The following is a 25,792-nucleotide window of genomic DNA, read 5'->3' on the forward strand; positions in this document are numbered from 1 at the left end:
AGTCAGAACCAACAACACTTCCGCGTTTGGCCCCCCTGGTCCATGTCCATGTATGTATGTATGTATGTATGTATGCATGCATAGAGACGTGTGTGTCTCTATGCATGTATGCGACGTCCACACCCATGTAGCTAGAAGCAGCAGGCATGTGGTCGAAGAATCTTTCGCATCTTTTGATCAATGGTGTGTGGTGGGGGTCGTTGGGATGGTAGAGATTGGTTTGGTTGTGGGTGGAGAGATGAAAGGGAACATGAACAAACACTTGAGGAAGGGAAAGAAAGTGGAGGCGATTCCATCTAAGATTCACCTCAAGGCCTAGCCCCCACAGGCCCTGCAATTCGAGGACACCATTGCGAGGCGTCAGGAGCTATTACTATGCAGCAGCCGCAATCGGTGCTATGATGGGATATGAGCTATTCTAGGGCTTAAAGCTGTGCCACTGTTGTTTGCAATGGATGGGACTACAGCTGTGGATGGAGATTTTGGATGGAGATGCCACCAGCCACACATGTAGCCAAGTCTAGGCCCTGGTGTTGATGTTGAAGTTGATGGCACCAGAATTGAGCAAAATTTTCGTATAGTTTCGCTGTTTTCTTCCGTAGTCCTCCACCCTTCTTCATTGTTCAACATCACACGCCCTACCCCCTTACTTGTAGGGCGGTGTTGGCCGCGTTAAGTTGAAGATCCAGCGGAAGAGCTATTTGACTTACATGCATATCCACACGCTAAAAGCCCTTGCAAGATCGCGACCAGTGGAGCCGCAAACTTGCTGTGTAGTATCGAGACTCCTTTGTGTGCTAGAGAACATGGGGAGGATGGAGAGAGAGGAACGGGAAAATACGCCTTGGATGCATGCAGCCGGATCGTTGCACCACGGAACAAAAGTCAAGTCTAGGGGCCGGGGGATTAGATGGCGGATAGCCTAGGGCGAGTGCCGAGACGAGGAGCAAGGCATGACTCTTTTCAGCCGAAGGAGATGAATTAGTGAATTAGTGCCATGAGAAGTGACAAAAGGATTGGAGCCCATGGAGAAGTGGAGAGCATCGCGGGTACATACGCAATGGCCTCAATGAACAGACAAGGGAGGAGCCAGCAGAGCAGCATCACCACTGCAACATTGATGGAAATCGTCATCATCGAATGCGTGATATTGCTGCCCGGCGTCGGGAAGAAGACACCAACGCAACAGAAAAAACGGGACGCGCGGGTCACACCAGGAGCCATCATCAACAGCCACTTTCTGGTTACGACTTGGCGCGTTCACCGAAGTGCCAGTGTCACCAGCTCCAACGTTCAAAGAACCAGGTTTGCTGAAGGGGCTTGGCTCAGTGGGACCCGGAGGAGCACGTTTAGTAGCTTCACACGTCCCCTGTCGGAGGAGGAAGAGCCTAGCTAGCCATGCGATGCTGCTGGCAGAAGAGCCGGCGAACAGGTGAGCGGCCTCTGATGCGTTTCCCGCATCTGAGTGTGTGCTGTTGGTCGTGCCAGTTACCCAGCCGGGCAAGGCGGCGTTGTCTGTTGCGCCTCTAAAAGTCGACGGGGGTATTACAAGCGTTAGACGCCCTGTGGATCCAGAGAGGATGTCGCACATGATCCGCAGCGATTCAGCGACTTATTCTGCTTGAAGGATGGGCTGTTGAAGTTGTCGTGGATACTACTTGCTGCTAGCTACTTTGTGGTACTATTCACTACCTACAAACCTATGTACATGTATATATGCTTGGGGCTCGGCGGAGACCAGGGAGACAAGCTCGGCTTCATCCCATCTCGACCGAAACGTAATGTCGGCAGCGTCCAACAGCGAAATGATCCTGGATTTCACTAATTAATATCATTTCCCTCCTTGGGATAAAATAGAGAAACGCCACTCGCTTCTAGTATGTAATAGCTTAGTAGCTGGGTCTCCATACACACGGAGGAGGAAAAAAATCTCATCAAGGCGCAATTTGTTGCTTGGTTTTAATTGGTAGACTCATGTACACGAGCGTATACGTAGGTAATTACATTAATCAATGCATTTGCCTTACCAAGGCCTGAAACCTATAGTCATGCAGCCAGACTGTTTGTAGTCTGTGTGCTGCTCTCCAGCCACAGCCTTTTGCTACGGGGAAAGCTATAGGTTCGATATCTGTCAGCCTGAGTGCCTGTACCGTCAGTCTGGACATTTGCCTTGACTCGTGGAGTCCAAGTTCGCTGTCACTAACCGGTGCATTTACGAGGCAGATGCTGTCGGGGGCCGCATATTGCCTGAGCTGTGCTACCATGTCCAAATGCGGACGAGCAGGGTTACATCATTTGCTCAAACGGGCTTATTGGATCGCATATTAGGCTTTCAAGTATCCCATCATGGACGGTGCGGCTCCCATAGCAGCCATTCCACGTCACGCCGCGTTTAAAAAAAGCCTGCAGAACTATGCTTTCCAGAGGCCATGAAACAAAATGCATTGTGGCGGTGGAAAAGGCCGCTTCGTTGGTGGATAAAACCTGCTGCGCCAAAAAGCCCTCTTTTTTTTTTCTGCCCTAGAGCTGTCGTAGCTCACTGCTAGTACATGTAGTTGACAGCAAGAGGCGTCTGGGTATCACGGCTCAACTACGTGCCTCATAGCTAGCCCCAGTGATGAAGAATCTCTGCGTCTGGATTGGAGGACAGCACAGTTGCAGAACCAACAACAATGATTCTGTGGGCTGTGGCGTTGACGTCGGCTGCCGCTAATAGGAAACTTGGAGCCAGGATTGGCCCCCGTCAAGCAAACCTCGGGCGGGGGGTTCGGAAGCTTCAGCAAAAAGAAGCAACTTTGAAGCTGCTCTGGCTAAGCAGCAATGCGACGTCTATACCCTGTATCAGCCAGGCCATTGGCGATCAGCAGCATCTGCCGTATATACGATGCTGTATTGTACTGTACTATATGGCCATATGCATTGTCATCCACAATAAGTGCCCCGGTCAAGGCTGCCGGAGCGAAAGGCTCAAGGATCTTTTGTTGCCGTGGTGTCCTGTAGTGTGTTTATTTGCCATGGGGTAATACAGGCGCCACAGCGTTTGTACTCGATGGACAGGCCGAGTATGTCCGACGGGCACCTGAGGAACGACTCCATCGCAAACATGCTGCAGCCCAGATCCGACGTCGTGTATCCACATCATGCAGCGTGTCTATTCGTAAGTCCGTCCAATATTCTTCCAGCCTCTGCCGCATCCTACTCCGACACGGCAGGATTGCTATCACTAGGTTGAAATCCTTGGCTCTATGCGTACTCCTCTTAATTTACAGACGAGCCATTAGTGTTCTAGCTTTTGGATAGAATGGTGGTGTTGTGCAGCATATGACTCCAATCTTCATCTACTATACCTCCCTAGGCACATGCACCTACCAAGTAGAGCATTGAACATCATCCATCCAATACGCATCTACGGAGCTCTAGACAATGACATAGCATACCCCATATTAGTCATCTAACCCGTCTAAGTAGATTCCGAGGCTCAGATCCTGCTTCGTGCCTGGTGTAGGCTGAAATGTGGCTTTGCGCGCTTCCATGTCATAAAAGGTACCCGTGCCCATTGGCTGCTAGGCCAGGTCCCGGGTTCCTGAGCTGAGCCTCTCCAAATTTCCCCAGCCTGCCAATGAGCGCTCTGAAGCCCCCTCTTTCACCATTTTCTGTTGCTTTTTGACGAGCCGCGCCAACAGCGCAAAGCAGCCTGAGCCGCGCTTCTGGACGCAAATTATGGCAAACGGGAGAAAGAGAAAAAGACACAGCCGCCCAAGCTACCATGCAGGTACTCTGTACGACGATACGAGATACTTTCGAGATGAGGCGCTTCCAGTTGGGTTTGGTGGGGTCTCGCGCCTCTGCGGCCATTGGTCAGCCGATCGAGGTTGTCAGCCTGGGAGGACAAAGAGCCTCCGCACGCGCGGCTGTGGCAGGCGGCTCGAGCCTTTTCCTCCATTCACACTTCGACAACAAGCGACCACCAGGGATCTCGAGGCGCCGGCCGCCAACGAACCGCCCTGGACCACCCTCAAGGAGAAAAACAACAAGCGCAGCGGGCTGGCTTCGCTCTCCTGATCTCAACCTTATGTCGTCATCCGGCGACGATTCCGGCCAGTCCGGACCGCAAGAGACGACGCTGATGGGTGGCTGAGAGGGGGATTCATGGTTGCATTTCCGTCGCTTGAGCTGCTGTGTTAGATGCCCGAGGGGAACTGCGCTTATTGTTGCCCGCGTTACGTCGCTTTTTCAGCCCATGGTCCTACCATCTCTATTGATTCCAATACCACCACTACCGCTTGTACTACAATCAAGCATGCTTCTTGCGTTGGTCCTCGCGCTTGCTAGGTTCGTCCGGTCAACGAATCCGCACGGGCGGTGCCGCGAAGGATGGAACAGCACCATCGGACTGAGACTCTAATGCATACATGCCAAGTTGTTCCACCCCCCCTTGGACATCATATATGACTTGGCAGGACGGTCAATCTCTCAATTGCATCAAGCTTTTCTCCACTCCGGCCCGACGTGCTTGCCTGTCTCTACCATATCATCAAGCAAGGACTGGGATCACGATGAAGGTGGTGGCGTGTTTACGGGATAGCCCGCTCTTCTAGCTATGCGTTTGTTGGCTGTGACCTGCAGCTGGAATGAGTTGTGATGAACCCATCCTTTATCTAGTCTCCTGTGAGGTACTGCCGATGATCGTCTGCACAACGATGTTGCTAGTCTGCTGAGCACATGCCGCGGCCGCGTTTACGGCCCCCTGAACTCGCTGTCTGCCTTTGTTCTCCGCCTTGCTGCAAGGTCGAAACCACCGAGCTTCTCAAAAAAGACTATCCAGGTTTGTGGCGTCATGGAGGTGACTGCTAATTTCTCTTATCAGTACTATTAGTTGCTAGTTTCATTGAGGCACTTATTGCTATGAGCCGCGATTGTCTGTCACTCTCATTTATTACACCACCTCTAGGTTCTGAGAGAGGCTTGGTCAATTGTTCACATGGAGAGCTCAAGGACGCGGCCGACGATGTGACCGATCCCTCACCTACGGCTCTCGCGATCTTCCCGCTCAAAACTCAATGCGGCCCTTCCTGCGGCCCTGTAATTGCCGCACTCGGCAATTGAAGCCTCGCGGCCAAACTCATGGCCGTCTCCGAGCAAGACGATCCTCCCATCAGCTCAGATCGGCCGACACGCCTCTTAGACACTTACAAGAGATACTAGTCGTGCAATGGCGCAGCAATACCTGTACCTTTCTCAACGTGACCTGCAAGACATGATTCAATTGCCTCAGGATTGGAGCCAACGCTGGTCTAAGTGCCTTAAGCTCCTATATTGATACCAATCATGGACTACACCATGAAAGCCAGTTCCACTTGTGGCTCAATGATCCAATATCCACACACAATTGCCCAACAGCTTGAGCCCTAGTACCTTTTCAAAGCAGTCAAGTGATTGTTTCTGTGTTGAAATCTGCTGATATTTCTTTATGAGACATGAGCTAAGGCAGTGTCGCATGGGCTAATAGCGGCCCTGGACCAACAAACTACACATTGATGCTTTGAAGTAATAGCTTTATCAGCTCTCCATTCAATTGTTTTATTCTTCCTTACCTAAGCTTATTGTTGACAAACATGTACGATTGGCTAGATTTACAATTACTCAGTTACTTGCGCCGCTTACATAGTTATAGCTCTTAAAGCACTATAAAGTATAAGCTGAAGCAGTTTGGCATCACTGCGACTCAGCTGGCTGATTGACCATCTTGTCTATCAGGTATGGATTGAGCAAAGATTTGACACGCTAGATCAAAAGTTGATATGAAAACCACCTCCTATCTTGAATCTGATCGCCACACCCCATACCCGTCTATCACGGCTGGATAAAGGAGACCGTGCCCAACCTCGGAACTTCTGCGAGGATATCGAATATTGGGGGCTGGATACTCTTGGCTGCAGAAAAAATGTCATCAGTGCATGTCTAGATCGACGCCGTACTTGTCTCGAATTTCTAACGTCTTCGGGAAGGAACTGGCTCAATGGTCTTGGGCAGATGCAGATGCTATCCGTATTATCCCACATTGGCCGGAGCAGCTGCAAGACTAGACCAGAAATGTCCCTTTCAGGAAAACCAACGACCAACAAAACAAAAAGTTTTAAACCCTGGGCTTACCGCGCGTATTGCCAGCTAAAGAGACGCAAACGCCCGTCCATATGATATCCAACAGATGCAATGAGCATTTTTTCCATCCACAAGCGCAACACTTTGGCGGCTACGTTGAGGTTGCCATCCATGCCGAGCATCTCAATGTGACGCTATTAGGGCCCCGAATAGTGGAACCAATCAGAGGCCGATGTAAGCGCTTGCGATTACCACTCGCGGTAAACTCGACCCACTGAGGCTCGAAGAGCTTAAACCGAAATGGGGCTTTAGAGCTGAGTGTGAATGGCTCAGGGGACAACCTCATGTCAATAGACGCCTGCAAGTATGGCATATTGATACGGCAAGCTAGCCATTATGCTTGGATGATTAGCATGCCGAGAGCCAATAAACGGATTAGCTTAATGAACCAATATCCTTTACGTTATGAACTGAGCTATTCCACCGTGGAGCTAGTCGAGAGAGGAAGTAATGGCAGAACGGCAGACCGGCCCGATGCAAAAAGCACCCTACAGACCTGATTCCGCAGAAAATGACCTTGTGCATGGTTAAATCTGCATCTTGAGCGAATCTATCACCAACAGAAGGATTCATTTAGTTAGATTCGAACAGAAGTTCGGCCGATAAACCTTCATCCGCACTGCGGGTGGCTTATACACCCCCCTCTCGAACGATGGATGATATGGAACGTTCAATCTTTCTCCGAGGCCCATACCTTTCCTATCAAGGTCTGTTGCTACCGCTAATCATGCATGTAGGCCTGTAGATTACATATGATCCTGTTCGTATTTCGGAAGGCCGGACGGAAGGATCAGAAGTTCCGCTTAGTTCTGTAGTCGACGACAACGCCGGTGTATCGGGGAGCTCAACCTATAACGTCAATATTGTACGCTCATATTTGGCTCACGCAAGCTTTGACGGACTCGATATAACCAACAGCAGCACTTTATCATCAGCTATTCTGCCAAATATATTGTCGGTTGGTGATGGACAAGCTGTTCATTTAGCCACGGATAAACAGTTGGTGTACACGATGTATCAAAATTGAACTACGGGATGTTCTGCTTGAGAAGTCAGACTTGCGTGTTAAACTTTGACGTATTTTGAGATACGTCTATTTTGGGCAAATATTCATGGCTGTAAGTAGATGGTATGCGTATACTGCATTGCTCTAAGCTAACACATTGTCAGCTACGGGCACAGACAGCCGGTTGGCTGGGAGATCCAAAACGTTGGAAGGACACTCGAAAGATATGGGAGCTCAACTTTGAACGTTCAACCCGAAACAAGAAAAAAATTAGAAGCTTATTTTCCTTTTTGATGGTTCAGAAAACGTTCAGATGCAAGATTGTTCCCTCCCAAATGTGATATGGTTCATGGATATCAAGAAAATACGTCGTCACGAATACAAAATGTCGGCGACTTTATAAGAAGACATCTCCAACTCTTATATAATTAAAAAAAAGTATGACTCAAGTAAGCCCATATCTCCTAATCTATGGTCAACGCTAAGAGGGCTGCAGATTTGAAGAGAGAGATACACTATGTATCATCCATATGCCACCTCAGGATAAGCTCTACAAGATTTGTAAGAATATGGCACGATTCACGAATCTGAAGAAGATACCCAGCCACGAAAATAGTGTACTGGCGACGTTGTATGAAGGCATCTTCAACTTTTTCATACACAATCGAAAAGGAGTGGCTCAAGTAAGTCTGTATGTCTCTTGACTTACAATCAGTGCTAAGAGAATTGCAGATTTGAAGAGAGTGAGATTCAATACCATCTATAAATCGCTTCAATGCGCTTGTAAGAATACACTATCGCCTCTCTTCAGCTTTCCATATTGTATTAGTCGAAGCCTATATATTTGTCGATAAGCTCAATCACTCAGTCGCCGCCACAAGGTCCACTGGTTTGTCGCAGCATAGAGGTATATAAGCTTGTACTACTTTCTCTTTGTTCCCATTGTCCATTATTTTATTCATTTTTTTCTTGAAATTACTTGCTACTATAATGGCCGCTAACTATAATTCTTTGTGAGCTAAGCTTAGCTTCCAAGTTTCTTTCAGCTAGGTATACAGAGTACTCTGTGCTTCATTGTGATCGTCACTGATATTGACGGCAGCTTTTAGCCGCAACGCAGCAATTGTAAGTTCGCCGCTACTACCCGCACTTTGCTTCATCTCATCGTCATTGCAGACTTCAATCTTTACAAGCACATGTCAATTAGGCATAGCGACGAGGCCACACTCGGCCAGCTTCGGAATGCAAGCACCCCTCAGTCCCACGAAGATATATCGGAATTGAGTGGCACGATCCGGCACGGATATAACGTCAAAACAACCAAAAACATTAAAGAAAAATTTTATATCCTTGAATGCCAGAGATCTCAAAAACAATCCAGATCTTGTCTCCCCCGCATCTGCTTTGGCCCACCACAGGAACCCGAGGCCAGGCACATGGCAGCGCTGGGGTTGGCATGTTCCCGACAAGCGGTTCCGAAAAATCCCTTTGGCTGCCGGGACGGGTATCCAATAAGCCTCCAGCATCAGCCGGGACTACGGTGTCTACCCCGGATCGCCTTGCAATTCTGTAATACTGCCGTCCGAGCATCAAGTGGAGCTCGGCTTCCGTGATATTGCAACTCCATCTTTTGACATTTGAATCTCGCGCCGTGGCACCGCTTTAACCTCCCGGCCATCACAAGCCCGGCCGCCTCACCCAAAGATGACAATGGTGCGGTCCCCTGTCGGTCGGCAAATCTCTGGCTCTTTTTTTATGCTTTTATGCAAACTGAACATGGCAACTTGCTTTAAACCCAATCAGCGCTAGGGGTGTTTGAAATTCGCACGTGGGCTTCTTATCTCCAGTTCGCTTTGCCGCGAAGACCGCCAGGCCGAAAGAACCGGGCCAAAAAAAAAAAAAACAGAACAACCTGGAAGAAAAAATGAGACCTACCTAGTTGGCGTGGGGGGAACAATCTCTATCATTGGCGCTGCTAGGGGAAGGGGGCCATACCAGAACTTGCATGAGAGCAACGCGAATGGCCCAACCGTTCCCTGCTGTTGTTCACACATATGCAGCGGGCAACGCGAAGCACAGTCTCTGGCCCAATGACGAGTCAGCGAGGGCCACCGCTTTAGAAATCCAAGAGGGTGGGAACGCGTCTGTCCACATGATGGAGTGTGTAATTGGGCTCTTGAGGGAAGAGACTGGTGGGAGGCGAATTCAGACAGTGAGAGGTAATATGTCGTCAGATCCTCGGCCACGTCTCAGCCCCCGTCTCAATGACATACTGCTGCTCCGTATTTGTGCTTATACCATCCCCATGACAATCTCTCGACATCCGCGCTCCCGATCTTGCGCGGGTCCCCCGTGCTGTAGGGATTGACGGCCTAGCGCCAGTAGCGGCTGTCTAGAGTTACGTACGTACCTCCTTGAGCAGCAAGTTGCTGTGACACCAATGCCGAGCTCTGCGAGCATAAAGAGCACGCCATCCGCTCCTGGTTCTAAGGAACGGCTCTTGGTCTTGCTCTTCAATCCTCCATCCTTCTATAAATTCCAAAGATTCTCTTCTCTTCTCTTGCGCAAACATATCTTGTGAAAGCTCTTCCGTGTCCTTATAAAGAACGACTCTCTCATCACTCACTCACCTCTCTATTACCAACCGGTTTATACATACACACAAAATTTCCAAGATGTCTATGGACTTTGCCCGTGCCGCTCTGGCTGAGCGCCGACCTTCTTTCTTCCTCTCGCTGGCACCTACTACTTCTTCCTCTTACCCACAACCCGACAGACGCCCTTCAGTCACCGAGAGCTCAATTAGACCACGACGAGCCTCCATCAGCTCCCCAACAGGCCTTCGAGTTCTGAAGCTCAGCCCTGTTTACTACGGCGAGCACATTGGCCAGAACAAGGACGACTTCTATGACGTCCCAGCCTCTCCTCCTTCTCCTGAGATGGCACCATCCTCTTTCCTCTCACTCGCACCGGCCACCTCTTCTTCTTATCCTCAGATGCCCTCCAGCCGCGCTGCCATCATCCCCGAGAGGCGACGCTCTTCCTCCGGCTCCACAACCGGCTTCAGAGTGCTGAAGCTGGGACCCGTCTACTGGGGCGAGCACGAGGGTGATCACAAGGACGACTTCCACGACATTCCCAACTCCCCTTAAGACAGCTAAGGGCAACCAACACAAACACATCTGAAAATTAGCGTGATCATTTTTATTTTTCTCTATCTACAAGGAATGGAGCGAGCGAAGCTACTGTTATCATTATACTAAAAAAAAGTTTTCGGTGACACACACACACAAAACAAGTCCAACCCGCTATCAAAAAGCTGCAGGAAATGAGTCGAGGGAAGATTTACTCTCCGTTGGCATTTGGCGCCTCTGCTTAGCGTCTCGCATGCTTGGCTTGGCACATCATTTTATGGAATGAACGGGATGGATGGATCGATTGAGCGGCTTGGATTTTTCTCTTTTTTTTTTCTTACTGTTTGGCCAATTGACTGGGAAAAGAATGTAACAGTTTGACAAGCGCCATGTAAGGCCTATTTTGGGTAACACTTAGTCTAGAAGATTGTACTACAAGAGGCAGATCTTGGAGCAAATTGGCTTAGCAAGATATGCAGTGACAATACACCAGAAATTTCAAGAACACATCACATCTACTACTCCGTATTACTACGTATTACTATGTACTACTACGATCAAACCTGTGACCTGCTGCCTTGATCCTTTTTTGCGGCAGTGCCGACGCATCCTGTTCTACGTGGGGGATGATGTCTCTGCTGGGGCGATGCTGTTGGTGGGAAGACAGCAAATGTCAGTTTAAGCTTGAAATGCAGTGTCTGAGGCCAAGTCCAGGGAGTTTTTTTTTTTTGTCTCTAACTTTGAATTCTGTATCACTTTAGAGTGAGACACGGTGACGAGGCAGCTTGGCGGGGATAATAAATCCGTGCGTTGTCCGTACTGTAGCAATTGTAGGACTGATTATGAATATACAAATTGCTCTGTGCTTCTACTAGGTACCATCGATGATGTGCTATTGACAAAGAGGCATATTCCAGGGGGGTGCTTGTTCTCAGCTGCTCACTAATACGCCTGCGATAGAGTCCCCAGAGAGCTCCACGGACTATTATTACTCGTGTTACTCCATAGAAAACATCACAATCGGTTCCGGCTCTTCCACTCGCCCGTCGCCGGTGATAGCCGGAAGAGGCAAGAAAAGTAAAAATCAATAGTGTCCCGTGTGCTAAGTATAATTGTCCTACACAAGGATAGAATGAATTGAAAGAATTTTTTTTTTCTTCCAGTTACGGGTATAGTGGAAGAAGTCGTTTGTTTTTTATGCAAGCATAGCATGATCTGGGAAGATGGGGTGGTGCGCCACGGCTAGAAAAGGCTACCGTATGCCGAGGCCAGGCCTGATTCCCGAGGCGTTGGGATGTGCGACATGCAGGGAAGGCTCTGGACCCTGATAGCATGTACCTGCTCGGAGTAGTTGCGAGCATACTGTAGCATGTCCATGTCCATGTCCATGTATGTGCAAGCTGCGCAAGGCCTCTTTTCGCCTGCAGGGGGCGAGGGGGGGAAACCGTTTCATCATTCTTACTGTATTTCCACAAGGAGATACTGTAAAAGTTTTTCTCTCCGAACAGCGATGTTTTCCGAGCAGCGAAATTTTCCGAGCTGCCTTTTGTCGCTCTCGCTGTTGTTGCTCTTTTTTTTTTTTTTTTTTTTTTTTTTCTTTTTTTTCTTGCTGACGGGATTATAATACGAATAATAATAACCTAAAGCTGAGCTACCAACCGCAACATTCTAGTGGCTGTTTTCATCATTTAGTGGCCAGTGAGAAGCAGCTTCAGTGCGGGGAGAATGACAACCCCCACGCCTTGTGCTCCTGTCTCTGCTCTCGCTTTTTTCCCTCCCTCGTTCATTTCTCATTGTGCTTGGCATCGCCTCCCTGCTTTGTAAAAGCCTTGTGTACCTACTTTGGCTCTGGCGCATCCAGCCAATAACAGTGGCAGTTATGCCTAGTTACGGAGTTCAGGTAGGCCGAAACGGCCGTCTCGCTGTACGGCTAGCGAGTACACGGCCGCTACATTGCAAACTTGCGGTGAATGAGCGAGGAGGGGGAGTAGATGGCGAGTAACGCTTGTTGGATACGTATTATGGGACTGAAATTCCAAGGGGTTAGTAGTATCTCCGTATGGATCAAGATATGGAGATTATGGCAAGAAATCCCAGCGCTGGAGGAGTTTAGAGCAGTGTGGCGTCTGTAGCTGTTAGAAGCTATACCCACATACAGCGAGATATTCTGGAGATTGTCCGGGCTGAGCACTGCTGAGGTTTTGTTTTGTTGATATTGGCCAGAAGAAAATCCAATGTAGCTGCACACACTTTCAGGTACTAGCACAGCCTAGCAGCTGCCAAGTCTCCGTCGCTATAACCGAGGAAGGGGCGGCGGGCCAGCAGATGTGAACGAGGCAGGCACGTTGTGCAAGCATTGGCAGGAGTTAGACCCAAGCCAAGCCCTCTGTACATGATCGTAGGTACCTGCACCTACCTAAATAGATGCTACCTAGATTTGGGCGTCTTCCATCTTTAGTAGGTCCCTAGCTTACTCACACTCAGCCAGTATTCGATCTCACTTACCATGTATTACTATTTCATTTGAAGCATCCATCGTAGACAACGGCTAGTAGATGACGAAATGAGGCAACAATTGCACACAAACGGCAATACCGAGCATTGCCGAGCACTCCGTCATGTCGTGGTCCCTCCTCTTCACCATCGCCGAATCACATCTACAGCAATGTACTGCGTGCATTCAACGGATGCCTTAAGACAGGGCCCTGATCAGATCCAACCAAAAGCCCCCACATGAGATCTAAAGAGCATAGAAGCTATGACCAAGCTTAGCCCTTAAGCCTTGACCCGTTATCCTTGCTAGTCGCGCTGGCTAGTTGCACAAAATCGTGTTGACTATCTCCGGCTATCCTGTTAGCCCAGAGATTCCAGTAATACAGTAGTACAGAGTGCTATTTGTTGATATCTGATTCGTCGTCGCCACGGGTTGTAAGCGCTTTCTTCAAATGAGTCGTTATTTCTCTCAAACGCCGCTGGATTGGACGGAGTGAGCCCTCCCAGTGGCGCTGACATCACCGAAAATCCTTAGAGCCCTATTATGCAAGTATGCTGCATGTATGCGAGTGCACCATGTTCAGCTGACCGCTTACCTTGCATGTCCGCTTTACCTTGCTCAGCCGGCTATCTTCTCTGCAGTGGCTTTGCTACATATGCTCTAAAAGGACATCTATGACAGCAATTCAACAGAATAAGAAGCCATACATTAATATTTTCAGTTGTATCAGCGCTATGAGGTTCATGAAGTCAATTTATCGTGTATCAGCTGAGTAAGAATCAGACCTGTCACCAGCCACTGGAAGTTTATCCATTACACTACAATATGCTAAACCTTATCAAGTATTCACACGTAGTTGATTCGAATTTAACACAGCGTTTTCATTGTTTTATCCTGCTTTCATTACAAAAGGCAGATCTATGGAGCCCTAAAAATAGGAACCACCATCAACTCAATTCCATATAATGTCCGATGACATCTTGTCTCCATTCTTTCCCCTTACTAGCATTGCCCCTCCAATACGTTTATTAGTTTTGGCAGTAACAAATCATATGATATCCAGCAGGCCAGCCACAGATATTGCAATATAGAATGATACAGGGGGGTTCCAGGACAAAAATTATAGGGCAAGTAGATAGTAAAGCTCAGCTCAGCTCAGCTCCCTACGACATTCCAGCTAGTACCCACATAGGCATTGTTCATCTCTGTACCTAGTCTTGACCACTATTATATTGCCCTGACCCTGACAGCGGCAGCAAGCAATCCGGCGCGGTCTTCCGCCGTTGCAATACACGCAGTGGATAGAGGGGCCCTGACAGCAGTAGACCCAACACCGTCCATGACAAACATTGCAGGCTACACGGACTCTCTCTTCAGTTGATAGTCTAAACCAGCCAGTGCCGTTGCAATCTTCACAGGTAGGATTAGGCTTCTCTTCACGAGAACGGTCAGATTCTATAGAGGAGCCGCTTCGGGTTGAGTTGCATCTGCTAGAACGGGGCATTCTGTGATAGGGAGCTAGCTTTGACAGGCTCTAGACAAATGGATTGATTCTATACGTGCGATTAGTGTGGCAAACTGAGATTCTTAAGGCTTTGAATTAGGAGTTGCCGGACTTGAGATACAAATGGGATTCTTGTGAAGCTTGGGGATTGCAGTCGTGCTCGTTTACACGGAGGTAATAGTTAGAACGCCAGCAGTATTATAGGAATCCTTGGAGCTGCTGGCGATAAAGCGAAGCAGTTTGATGTTGATATTTCTACACTTCTTCATTGTTCACTTTTGTGAGGTTTGCTCGTTTACCGTCACTGTTGTGTATCGTGACACTTGAGAGCGACTTTTAATAGCTCCCATTGTAAGTCAATACGTCGCGATAGCCCGAATTTCCATGATAACAAATAAATAACGTATAAAAAATTAAAAGGGAAAAATTGATCATTCTTGAAGAAAATTCATGTCCTTTGCTACATCAATGTTGGCGAACTGTGAGTCGCGGCTGTGGGGAGAAGACCATTGAAGCATTGACTCACATACACATGAAGCGCAAGCAGATAACTTGCAGAGATACTGGAAAACAGAATGATTTAATATGCTTACGAATTTACAAACTCCAAGGAGAAATTCAAGGTGTGTGGTGTAGAGACATCTTCAGCTGCTGTTCCAAATGGTATTTTGCAGTGGAATGTCATTTTCTGGCTCAACTTCCTATCTCATTGCCAGCTACCGCTGTAAAAATGTTGCTCGATAACTAAATAGAGCATCCAGTAGATATATAAAATCTAGTTTCATAATGAATAACTTCCTACTGCCACTACCCGCCAACCCAGTCGCCTTTTGTTCACATTTTATCATTCTCTTGCAAGAAAGTGAGATAAAAAATTAACTGACTAATTTTTCGAGTAGGGGCCCTCTTCCACTACCAGTTACCTTCGTTCTCCAGGCCAGTCTTCCTGGAATCCAGTGTATATCAACATGTCTAATGCAACGGCTTCTGAGCCGTAGTCTGATCACAGTGGTATTTCACCGTTGATAGGCAACTCAAGATTTGGGAAATTGTAAGTGCCACTTCTGGAAGCTTTTCATTTGCCAAATTAACGTTCCTCCCGGATATCCAACATCCATTTTCGTAGTGGCAACTCTAGCATCCTAACGTCGAACTAACTCTTAAGATATAGATTGAACTATGGGAGATAATCTTGCTCAGGGCAACCCAAGATAGAGTCACGATTAGAAAATACGGTAGATTAAAAGGCTATGGCAACTGCTTATATCAAATTTATAGAACACATACTCTGAATCATATGACCACACTCTGCTATAACTTACACATGCTTTCCTACTTTGTTAGCTCTTTCTTTTTGATCATTATCATGGATATTTCAAGTCACAATATAGCTTGCGAGCCCAGCGTGAGGCCAAGATCCCAAGATCCAGCTCATCCGAAAGAGATCTGCACCAAAGATCTCACCCACAAGACACTCTATATTTCCGCGTGCCATCCAACTGCTCTCCTCTTCGCTTCCGGATCAATCATCTTTATAATCGCCCTCCAATCAATTTCTACCACCTCCTCGCCCTCTTTCTTCGTAGCATCATCGCCGCCATCTCTGACTCTCAAAAATGACTTCAAAATGCAATCACCCCCTTGGTGAAAATCACACCACGCTCGATCATGCCTCCCCTTAACTCTCAGACTCGCCATTCGTATCCCTGGATCCGCCAGCAGCCTCACCAGTCCTTCTAGCGGCGGCTTCTCAAACATCGTCTTCTTCTCTCTCAGAAAAGCTCTCGCAATCGAGTTGGACCTCTCCTTCGTTTCGGTACTAAAATCCACCAACAAGTTCAAATCACTCAGGTCCCCTCTCACAGCCATATCCTGTAAGAACAGCCCCAGATCGTCCCACAGCCACCCTCTTAGTTTGTCGATTCTCATCTCCAACCGGTGCACTTTACGTCTTGCCTCTTGCGATAGGAGGAGAAACCGTCCACCCGTGTGTCGTAGCAGGACATGGTTCAGTGTCCGTTGTCTGCCGCTCCATTCCGAATCGCCAGGGAGATCCTCTGCGGCGTTTTCTATGAACCGCCTTACGTGGGTGGCGTGGCCTTCTGTGAGATCCAACACAAATGTATTTGCTGGCCCGTAAAATATCGGGTGGGCAATGGCGTACAGGGATGGATGAATGAGAAAGATGGGCACGGGGTTGACTCGGCTGGCGGTGCAAGGACACAAAGGGATGATGCCTCCATCTGGGGCAGTGAGCAGTGGCTGCAGGATCAGGGATAGGATGTCGACCGGGAGGTCAAATAAGTGCAGAGGCTGAGGGTTAGACATATTGCGATGTTTCCTAAACGGCCAAAAATAGAAAAGGTCGAAGAATTTGTGTTGGCGCTTAGTTGTAACAGGTTGGTTGGCGTTGGTCGGCTGTGAGAGTATCAGCCTCTTAAGTAAGTCCCAGTCGTCGGCCAAAAGACGCCTTAGGCTGCCACCGAGGCTTCCTCTTGAGTCACCGGGGTCCAAAAAAATACCGTTGGTAAATTTCAAATGCTAGTATTGCAGAGTTGCTCTCAAGCGCATACCAGAGATCACATCGATTGAGTGCATCACAGATGGAGAAGGCGGGGTGAAGTTTCCCATAAATAGGTTGGGATTTACTTCCGGAGTTTAGAGCACATGCATGCTTACCTATATAGGTAGGTAGCGTGTACAGCCACATTTTACAGTAGATTTTCGTAGACTTTCGTAGACTTTATCAAGGGAGAGAAGAAACTCGTATTTCTACTTCCAAACGTTAAATGATGGTGGGCAAAGCGCCGCATTATTTTTATAGTATTCATACTACACCAGAGTAAGAAGTATCGTTTCCTTAGCTGGAATTATACTTGTCTACTTGTATTATACAAGAAACCTTATGTATTATAAACTCAACTTTTGTCCCGCCAGTAATGCAAAAAAACACTCTCAAATAGATGCAAATTAGCCAACATCAGGCATATCATGTGCAATGGATGGCAAACAAACGGACATCAAGCATTCATGAACAACACTTGGGGCCAGGATCGCATCATTCTTTTCAAAATACGCAAATCCAATTTCAAGTTCACGTTCCAGTAGCAAATTGCTTTATCCCACGAATTCCATTTATTTGCAATCTGATTCCAATCTGGGCTATCAATCCCCTGGATAGCTATGAAAAACTTTTCATCTTCGCGTCTAGTATACATGTCAGCCGCAAACCCGCCATCAGCCTTTTCTAATATCGATGCTGAGAGGATCGCAAATCGACAAAACCATTTGTATTTTTAGTATAGGTATTTCTTTTTTTTATCCACTTTTGGCTTTACTACAGCCTGCATAAAACGTCTATCATGCTGAAGTCCTCACAAGCCTTCCACCATGAGAACAATAAGAGAGAGAAAAACACGCGAAAATCAAGAAAGGGGTAAATCGATAAAACCAAAGGCAAAAAATGTGCCTTGTATGCATTATAAGATAAATCAATCGTTAGCTGGGGAATTAGGTGAACTGCACAAAGTTAGTTAAATGTTCATAATGAATAATACTTTTTTCATCAAAAGTTATCTGAGCATGACTTACTATTGGTTGCCTGAAGCTCCTGGACCAGGTGTCCGAGGAGAAAATGATGGGGAAGTGGGCGAGTAACTGGGGCTAGTTGGAGACTGTTGCGACCCAGGACTCTTGGAGAAGCTTGGACTCGTAGGCGAGTAAGCCTCTGGAGATGTCGGAGACCACGAAGGGGAGGCAGGAGAATATGATGGAGAAGTAGCGCCTGGACCATGCAAATTAGGAGAGGCAGGGCTATAGTTGGGACTAGCAGGCGAATAGCTGGGTGAAGTGGGAGAGTTGAACTGCGCTGGCGACGTGGGCGAGTAGTGTCTCGGCGACGAAGGCGATGCAGGCGAGTAGCTTGGCGACGTTGGGCTGTAGTTGGGGCTGGCAGGGCTTGTCGGTCGCAGCATCGGCGAAGTAGGCGAGAAGGATGGCGAAGAAGGACTGAATGAGGGAGATGACGCATATCGGCCCATTCCACCATCGATCATGGGAGATGTAGGGGAGTACCCAGTATTGGGTGATGAAGGAGAGTATCCACCCATGCCTGAACTGAACGGTGATGTGGGAGAAGTGCTGAAGGGGCTCGTCGCTCCACGCATTGAGTAAGGGCTCATTGAGCCAATACCGCCAAAGCCACCACCACCATACTCCGTTCCAAATCCAGCTGGTGTCTCCGAACCTGCACCTTGGATGGGAGAGAAGTTTCCTGCGGCAGGAGAGTTGAGGCTGAGATAGCCGGAATCGCCCATGGGAGATCCTGTATCGTAGGGCGTAGCCGCACCCTCGACGTCTCCCTCCTTGACAGGCATGCCTGGCATGAGGCCCATGCGAGAGTTGTCCGAAATGACTGTTTCCAGCATCTTCGGATCCAAGAAGACGTCAAAGTGTCCAGTGCCCATAGGAGCCATCTGGCCGAGCATAACGTTCTCAGAAATGCCACGGCAGTCATCAAGCTCACCAGTAGCAGCCGCCTCCAGAAGAATTTCAACTGTCTCCTCGAATGAGCAACGCATGAGCGCACCAGTATCTGCTCGGTTAATACCGTGTCGAGTGACAGCAGATATGCTTCCTCGGTAAGTCATCACATCACACAGCAGAGCAATATGTCGATGGTTGACATAAGAGCCGTCAAAGGCCAAAACAGCCGTCAACTCCTTCACCAAGGCAGCTCGAGTACCTTCAATGCCGAATACTTCAATAACCTGCCAGAGGTCGTTGGTGTAGGTTCGAGTGGGATCAACTCCGGGCACAGCCAAGACCTCACGGAGGGCTGAACCACTGGTATCCAGGTACCACTCAGTGCATCGAGGATCGTCCTTGAGTGCAAGCTCAGATCCATCAGCCGCCTCAACAAGACGGGTACCCTTGGTCAAGAAGGCCTTCTCAACGCCAGGCACACCACGCAGTGTCAGTGTGTCCAGAAGATGGGCTTCGAGACGCTTGAGCATCACATCATCTTCAATCTTCTTCTCGCCATCATCATCCTTTTCATCGCCGGCGCGAACAGTACGAATACGGATCACTTGTTCATCAGCATTGTTGTCGCTGAAAATAACGGCCAAATCGTTAGGATATTCCTCCTTGATTCGCTGAGCAACGTCGTCGATCTTAATTTCCTTGTCAAGCAATTTTTGTCTGTCAAGTGTGATACGCAGGAGCCATCTGGACTGCTGATCAATGGTATCTTGGCTGTCATCCGGAATCAAGAAGTAGGACTCGACCATATCGACATCCTCTGGAATGGTTGTAGACTGGACATCCGGATCATAGTAGATTTCTGTGACTGATGTAATCGATCGGAGGTTGGTGTACTCGACCAAACTTCGCAGCTTCTTCGCTTGCTCCTGCTTGGCCAAGGGAGTATCCAAATAAACCGCCATGCCAGGTGTCTTGATGTTCTTGGCAAGGTTGAGAATTTCCTTCAAACGTGGTACACCGAGCGTGACGTTCTTGGAAGACACACCAGCAAAATGGAAAGTATTCAGCGTCATCTGGGTGGCGGGTTCACCAATGGACTGAGCCGCAAGGACACCAACCATTTCACCAGGGTTAACGAATGACCGATCCCATCTGTTTTGAAGTTCGCCGAGCACATGGTCAAATGCGAGTTTGTTCAGGCGGTGCTCCTTGACTACCTCTTTGAAGGCAAGTCGAGAACGAAGAAGTGATTTGAAAAGAATAGTAGCGCTTGCATCTGCTTCCTTGGAAATCGGATCTTCACCTCGAACAATTTTCAGTTTGCTGATAACGTCTCTCACAACGGGAATGACATCAGAAGGTCTCAAGTTGCTCCTGTCATTCGCCTTGACGTTGAACACACGTTTGGCAGTCTCAATCATTCGCCCAATATTCAGTGGAAGCTGCATGCCCTCTTCACCCATCTTTGAACGGTTGATATGTCGTACCTCACGACGATCAGCAACCAGCGCATCCCACTCCTCATCAAGAAGAGCCATAGAAGCCTTGTCACCGGTCAACTCATTGCCATACTCGTAGTCCTTCCTGAACCAATCAGGGGGATTGGCCAGATCAAGGCGATATTTCTTCTCGAAGGCCTCATCCGACATCTTCAAAATACCAAGCTTTTGCTTTTCAATGCACATAGCATCAAGACCATCCTCACCGTAAAGGAATTGAATGATATCACCCAAAGAGTTACGGACGGTTCCATCGTACTGAGCATTGAGATCTTCAAGAGCCTTGACAAGACGTCTCTGAATGTAACCAGTCTCAGCTGTTTTGACAGCAGTATCAATAAGACCTTCACGACCAGCCATGGCATGGAAGAAGAATTCTGACGGGGTAAGACCACGAAGATACGAGTTCTCTACAAAGCCGCGAGCCTCGGGAGAGTAATCGTCTTTGGTGAAATGGGGCAGCGTTCGGTACTTGAAGCCAAATGGAATACGCTTTCCTTCGACAATCTGCTGTCCGACAAGCGCTGTCATTTGAGAGATATTGATGGATGAACCCTTGGAACCGGACTCAGCCATGGTAACAGCGTTGTTGGAATCCTTCAAACTCTTCTGCGTTGTTGTACCAGCCTGATCACGAGCCATGTTCAAAGCCATAGACACCTTGTTCTCAAACGTAGCTCGAACATTCATACCAGGCAAAGCCTCCAGCTCATTGGCAGTGGCCTGAGCCGTAAGTTTGGCGACTTCAGCCTTTTGTGTGTCAATATGCACTTGGACCTTTTCAATTGTCTGCTTATCCGGAATGGTGTCACCAATACCAATACTGTGACCCTCTTGCAAGAGCCAGTAGGCAACCACTTGCTGAACACCGTTAAGGAACGCCATGGCACCTTCTGGACCCAGTTCATTGTAACACAGGTGGATGACACCACCTGAGGCAGAACCAATGTTCTTCTTCTTCATGAGACCATAGATCAGCTCGCCAGCTTGGATCAGCAGTCCAGTATCCTTAAGGGGGTTGTCGGCTTTGTCTTCAGGGGCATGCAGACTGATTTCCTTAGGAATTACCATACTAATGATCTGCTTGCCGGTCCATCGGGGCCTCGGCTTGAGAATAGCAGGCTGGGGAATAATACCATCCCAGTTGGGAACCCAAAGCATGAGATTCATGACCTGATTCTTATCAAGGAAAGTATCACGTCGGCAAATCTTGTAAGCACCCGCAAGAGAGTCCTGGACAATACCCATCAAAGGACCGTTTTTCTGAGGTGAGACAATGTTGTTGGGGACCAGACACAGTTCTTTGACTTCGGCACGAGTCTCTTCACTCTGGGGAACGTGAAGATTCATCTCATCACCGTCGAAATCGGCGTTGTAAGGGGACGTAACAGACAGATTGAGCCGGAAAGTAGAGTAAGGCATAACTCGAACACGATGTCCCATCATGGATTCCTTGTGCAGCGAAGGCTGACGGTTGAAGATGATATAGTCACCGTCCATTAAGTGACGCTCAACCTTCCAACCATACTCCAGTGAGATTTGAGCTGCACGTCTGTGGTGTCGCAAATCAATACGGGTACCATCAGACCTGATAACATACTTGGCACCAGGATGCTCGTTAGGACCGTTCTCGACCAGCTGATGGAGCTTGCCGATATTGTACGGCGTTACCGTCTCAGGATAAGTCAGGGTCCTGGCAATGCTGCGAGGAACTCCGACTTCGTGTAAAGACAGGTTGGCATCTCCCGTGATGACAGTACGAGCGGAAAAATCGACACGCTTTCCCATCAAGTTACCTCTCAGACGACCTTCCTTACCCTTAAGACGGGCACGAATTGCCTTGACGGGACGACCACTCTTCTGCAGAGCACGAGGCTGGCCGGCAATATCGTTGTCCATGTAGGTTGCAACGTGGTATTGGAGCAACTCTTCGAAATCTCGCGCGATATGCTGCGGCGAGCCCTCACGAATAGCTTGCTTGACATTACCGTTGGCGCGGATAATATCTCCGAGCTTGTAGGTCAAATCATCTTCGTTCCGCATACCGGTTCCAGTACCATCCATGGAAATAGAAGGACGAACTGGAGGCGGGGGGACAGGGAGCACGGTGATGATCATCCATTCCGGACGGGCATAATCCGAATTAAGACCCATGTTGACAAGGTCCCTTTCAGAAATGCGGCGAAGGATGCTATGGGCCATCTCAGGGGTGATGGGAGCCGTTTCTTTCCTCTTGGGGCCATCCTCTTGAGCTACCTCGAAGGCTGCCTTCAGTTGAAGGGCAACCTGCCGTACTTGGGGTTGTACATTGCCGCAGCCGCCGTGGCTTTCAACGAGCGCGGGCTTCATGCCAGGCGCAAACTCTTCGTCCTTGTTCTTGTCTGTCCGATCCTCATTCTCGCATCTCCGCTTTTTCTTGCAGACAGCCCATACCCGCTTGAAACGGAGCTTTGCATCTCGAGTATTGATTGCCGCAACAAACTCAGGATCACTCTGGTAGATTTCAGGTTAGCATCCAGTGAGGCAAAGGCTTCATGGAAAAGAGAAGACCAACTTCATCAGCCAGCACTTTACTACAGTTGTGGCAGACAATTTCCAGGATCTTCTTGACTTTCTTGATGAAGCCAGGGTGGTACACGGGCTTTGCCAGTTCAATGTGTCCAAAATGACCGGGACACTCGCCCATAGCTTGTGTACAAGTCTTGCACTTGAACTGTCGATCGATCGAACCGAGAAGAGGGTCATTGAGACCACCGTCGCGTGGCTTCGTGCCGCCTTCCTCCATCGTTTCGGGGTACAGAATGTGCGCCACACTCATACTCTTGATCTCTTCGGGAGATAGGAGTCCGAATTGAATCTCCTGCACCGTCTTGAGCGGTGCGCTCGAGTGGGTAAAGTAAAGGTTCGCCATTTTCGAAAATTTGATGAATTTCCAATCGAATAACCGTAAAACTGCTAAAAAGGATCGGTGAGGGCGGTAAACGCAGCACGCGCCTCGTAATCGCGGTCAAAGAGCAATGCGTCGAGAAAAAACACGGAGAAATCGCAAGAAGTGACAATTTCTAATCGCAATAAATCGGAAAATCGATGACAAAAGCGGTTGTCAATCGCCAAGAGATGACGCTCTCTCGATCGTCAGTCCTGGCCAACAGGCCCAGGAGAACCTCACGGCAGGTCTCCCCCGTCGCCACCAGCTCTGAGGCCGTATGAACACGTAAATCGCAGGTCGGCGTCTCGGATCGTAGTTCTCGACGGGATTCCAGGTGCCAGACTCGATGCCCGACACGCTTGGTGATGACTTTGGGCCGTGGGCAAAGTTTTGTCGTGGTCGAGGCAAGACAAGTAGTAAGAAGAAGCCTGAAAGTTCTGGACGTGAGGCGTGCTTCGATGCCGCTAAGCCTTTACGGACCAACCACCTCCTTGCACCCGCAGCTTTTGGTGCCTCAGGCCAAAGCTTATTAATGTACGCTTTGCGCCACACCGTGGGCAGGAGAATATTGGAACAATAAAATTTCGAGCTATCTGCTCAGTTTTTGCTAGGGAAAATTCACCATAATTTTGTCAACCTCGAATCTTGATCACGCTCCACCCCAACGAAGTACATCGCACCGGCGTGACTCAATTGACCTAGGTTTCACATTAGCCTCACATCCAATGCTGTGTATTTGGAGCTCTGCGCCTCGTATGTTTTCTCTATCTCTCGCGTCATTATTACTGCCACGCATGATTTATGATTTACCTATCCCTGTCACTTTTACTGATACGGGGCAATGCATACATACAAGGCATAAAGAATCGATGCTATTCCGTTAAGCTTCGAACATCTATTACTACTTCTTCTTACTTCTTCCTCCCCTAGCACCTCCCTTCTTACGCACAGGGGCAGACGACTCTGCTCCGGCGCTCAAGTCCGCTTGACTTTCTCCAGGGCTCCTCCGCCGCATAGTTCCAGTCGAAACTGCAACAAATTCGTCCTCGCTATCGCTCTCGCCCAGGTTAAATAGAATGGGCATGCGAAAATTATCCAAACCATCTTCCTCCTTGGTGGGATCAGTCGCGAGGACATCTACATCCTCATCCTCGGCGTCAAGTCGCCTTCTATGAATTTCTTCTTGCGCATATATGTCGAACTCGTCCTCTCGCTCCATGTACTCTACATTCTCTTCGACCTCGGCAAAGTCTGGCGCCAGCGCCGACCACTTTTGAGGGCTGATGACGGACCAAATATATATGCGGCCGGTTTCCAAGCCACAGGCTGCCAAGAGAGGGCGAGAAGGATGCCACTCGATAACGCCCTGTTCCTCTTTCGGATCTTTGAGCATGCAGACTAAACTGCCATGGTTTCTTTCCCAAACGTAGAGCTCGTGATTATTGTAGGTAGATGCGGCCACGTATTCGCCCGTAGCGCTAAATGTGACATGATTCCAAGACAGCTTGTTGACGACGTCTTGAAATTTGTGTTCGAGGGGCAGCTGTATCGTATCTGGGTCGAGGTCCTCCACTGAAAGATTGGGTATTCGAAAAGTGCGGATGATGCGGTCCTGTGAATTCACCAGTAGATCTCGGCCAGACCCCGTTATTCGCATCGTCGTGATAACTCCTGTGCATATTTTTTCTGAGTATATGATTTCGAGCGTCTTAGCATCGATAATATTTAATTTGCCTTTACTTGTCCCGGCGATAATGTGATCGCCTGTCGCGGTCCAAATGGCAGACGTCGTCATCTGCTTGGCATCTTCTTTTGCTTGCTTCTCTTTAAGAGCAGCATCGTTCTCAGTATTTGATCGCTTTGGTGCAGACGGGAGAACGTGCTTGACATCGACCGGTTCCGAGATATCGACGAGTAGCGGCTGCTCTTCAAATAGAGACGCGACAAAGATATTGCTAGATGAACACGTGAGTCAATGGCACAAAAGAGCAAACTTTTCCTAGCGAAATCTGGAATACACATACTGGTTCCAGGGATGGAGCTCAGCCATGTAGGCAGGGGCACGAAAGCGCACCTCTCGGTGTCGGTGCCCAGTCTCCAGATCCCAGAGTATGGCTTTCCAGCCTTGGCATGTTGAGAGCAGATACCGTCCACATTTTGACCAGCTGAGGAACGTAATGCTCTTATTATGCCCTCTCATCTTTCGGGCGACGCCCATTGTCTCCAGATCCCAGACAACGACAGTTCCGTCTACTCGTCCGGAAGCAAGGTAGTCGCCCTTGCGGTTAAACCTCAGCATCGTCGCATGGCCGGATCGGATCGTGCTGGTCATGCTCTCAGGGTAATCCTGGAGGAGGTAGTCATCTGAAAGAAGGAGATTCATCGTCGCGGTAACAGGGCTGGGGCCTTTCGAGAGTGGCAGAACGGCATGGTAGTTGGGGAAACGCGACAAGGCTGCGAGGAGCTCCAAACGCCTGAGCGAAGAAGGGTCTCTCTCCTGCAAGGCTGACGAAAAGTTGCCCAGAGTGCAGCCTATGCGCCACACGAGGGGTGCATCTAATATTCCATCTCGAGGCGTG

General features: G+C 48.7%; 5 protein-coding genes across 5 annotated transcripts; 2 read left to right on the top strand and 3 right to left on the bottom strand.

Moving 5' to 3' along the window:
- Positions 1-3,805: 3,805 nt before the first annotated feature.
- Positions 3,806-4,138, top strand: GGI43DRAFT_381041 (uncharacterized protein; the record flags this gene model as incomplete). The annotated part of the gene is made up of 1 exon (XM_083203063.1): positions 3,806-4,138. One exon carries the CDS (start codon positions 3,806-3,808, stop codon positions 4,136-4,138), a length of 333 nt encoding a protein of 110 aa, XP_083063176.1.
- Positions 4,139-9,797: 5,659 nt separating this feature from the next.
- Positions 9,798-10,808, top strand: GGI43DRAFT_397724 (uncharacterized protein). Its single transcript, XM_083205145.1, has one exon. The coding sequence runs from the start codon at positions 9,844-9,846 to the stop codon at positions 10,318-10,320; it is 477 nt and encodes a 158-aa protein (XP_083063177.1). The 5' UTR covers positions 9,798-9,843; the 3' UTR covers positions 10,321-10,808.
- A 4,715-nt stretch (positions 10,809-15,523) lies between these two features.
- GGI43DRAFT_397727 (uncharacterized protein) lies at positions 15,524-16,923 on the bottom strand. Its single transcript, XM_083205146.1, has one exon. It carries the CDS (start codon positions 16,626-16,628, stop codon positions 15,777-15,779), a length of 852 nt encoding a protein of 283 aa, XP_083063178.1. The 5' UTR covers positions 16,629-16,923; the 3' UTR covers positions 15,524-15,776.
- Positions 16,924-17,111: 188 nt separating this feature from the next.
- Positions 17,112-23,631, bottom strand: GGI43DRAFT_397728 (DNA-directed RNA polymerase II subunit RPB1). Its single transcript, XM_083205147.1, has 3 exons — positions 22,839-23,631; positions 17,892-22,777; positions 17,112-17,819 (listed from the first exon to the last, which is right to left on the bottom strand). The coding sequence occupies exons 1-3, from the start codon at positions 23,193-23,195 to the stop codon at positions 17,792-17,794; spliced, it is 5,271 nt and encodes a 1,756-aa protein (XP_083063179.1). The 5' UTR covers positions 23,196-23,631; the 3' UTR covers positions 17,112-17,791.
- Positions 23,632-23,824: 193 nt separating this feature from the next.
- On the bottom strand, positions 23,825-25,779 carry GGI43DRAFT_397731 (WD40-repeat-containing domain protein). The gene is made up of 2 exons (XM_083205148.1): positions 25,238-25,779; positions 23,825-25,168 (listed from the first exon to the last, which is right to left on the bottom strand). The coding sequence occupies exons 1-2, from the start codon at positions 25,594-25,596 to the stop codon at positions 24,115-24,117; spliced, it is 1,413 nt and encodes a 470-aa protein (XP_083063180.1). The 5' UTR covers positions 25,597-25,779; the 3' UTR covers positions 23,825-24,114.
- Between the last annotated feature and the right edge of the window lie 13 nt (positions 25,780-25,792).

The sequence above is a fragment of the Trichoderma evansii genome, assembly GCF_050947405.1.
Source record: "Trichoderma evansii strain SZMC 28006 chromosome Unknown GGI43scaffold_4, whole genome shotgun sequence".
NCBI classification, from domain to species: Eukaryota; Fungi; Ascomycota; class Sordariomycetes; order Hypocreales; family Hypocreaceae; genus Trichoderma; species Trichoderma evansii.

Bases quoted from the DNA above. Each gene is read 5' to 3' on its own strand.
- GGI43DRAFT_397724 (XM_083205145.1), top strand. From the start codon at position 9,844: ATGTCTATGGACTTTGCCCGTGCCGCTCTGGCTGAGCGCCGACCTTCT.
- GGI43DRAFT_397727 (XM_083205146.1), bottom strand. From the start codon at position 16,628: ATGTCTAACCCTCAGCCTCTGCACTTATTTGACCTCCCGGTCGACATC.
- GGI43DRAFT_397728 (XM_083205147.1), bottom strand. From the start codon at position 23,195: ATGGCGAACCTTTACTTTACCCACTCGAGCGCACCGCTCAAGACGGTG. The intron at 22,778-22,838 runs GTTGGTCTTCTC...GAAATCTACCAG, and splicing joins GTAAAGTGCTGGCTGATGAA to AGTGATCCTGAGTTTGTTGC. The intron at 17,820-17,891 runs GTAAGTCATGCT...AACTTTGTGCAG, and splicing joins GGAGCTTCAGGCAACCAATA to TTCACCTAATTCCCCAGCTA.
- GGI43DRAFT_397731 (XM_083205148.1), bottom strand. From the start codon at position 25,596: ATGAATCTCCTTCTTTCAGATGACTACCTCCTCCAGGATTACCCTGAG. The intron at 25,169-25,237 runs GTATGTGTATTC...GTGTTCATCTAG, and splicing joins GAGCTCCATCCCTGGAACCA to CAATATCTTTGTCGCGTCTC.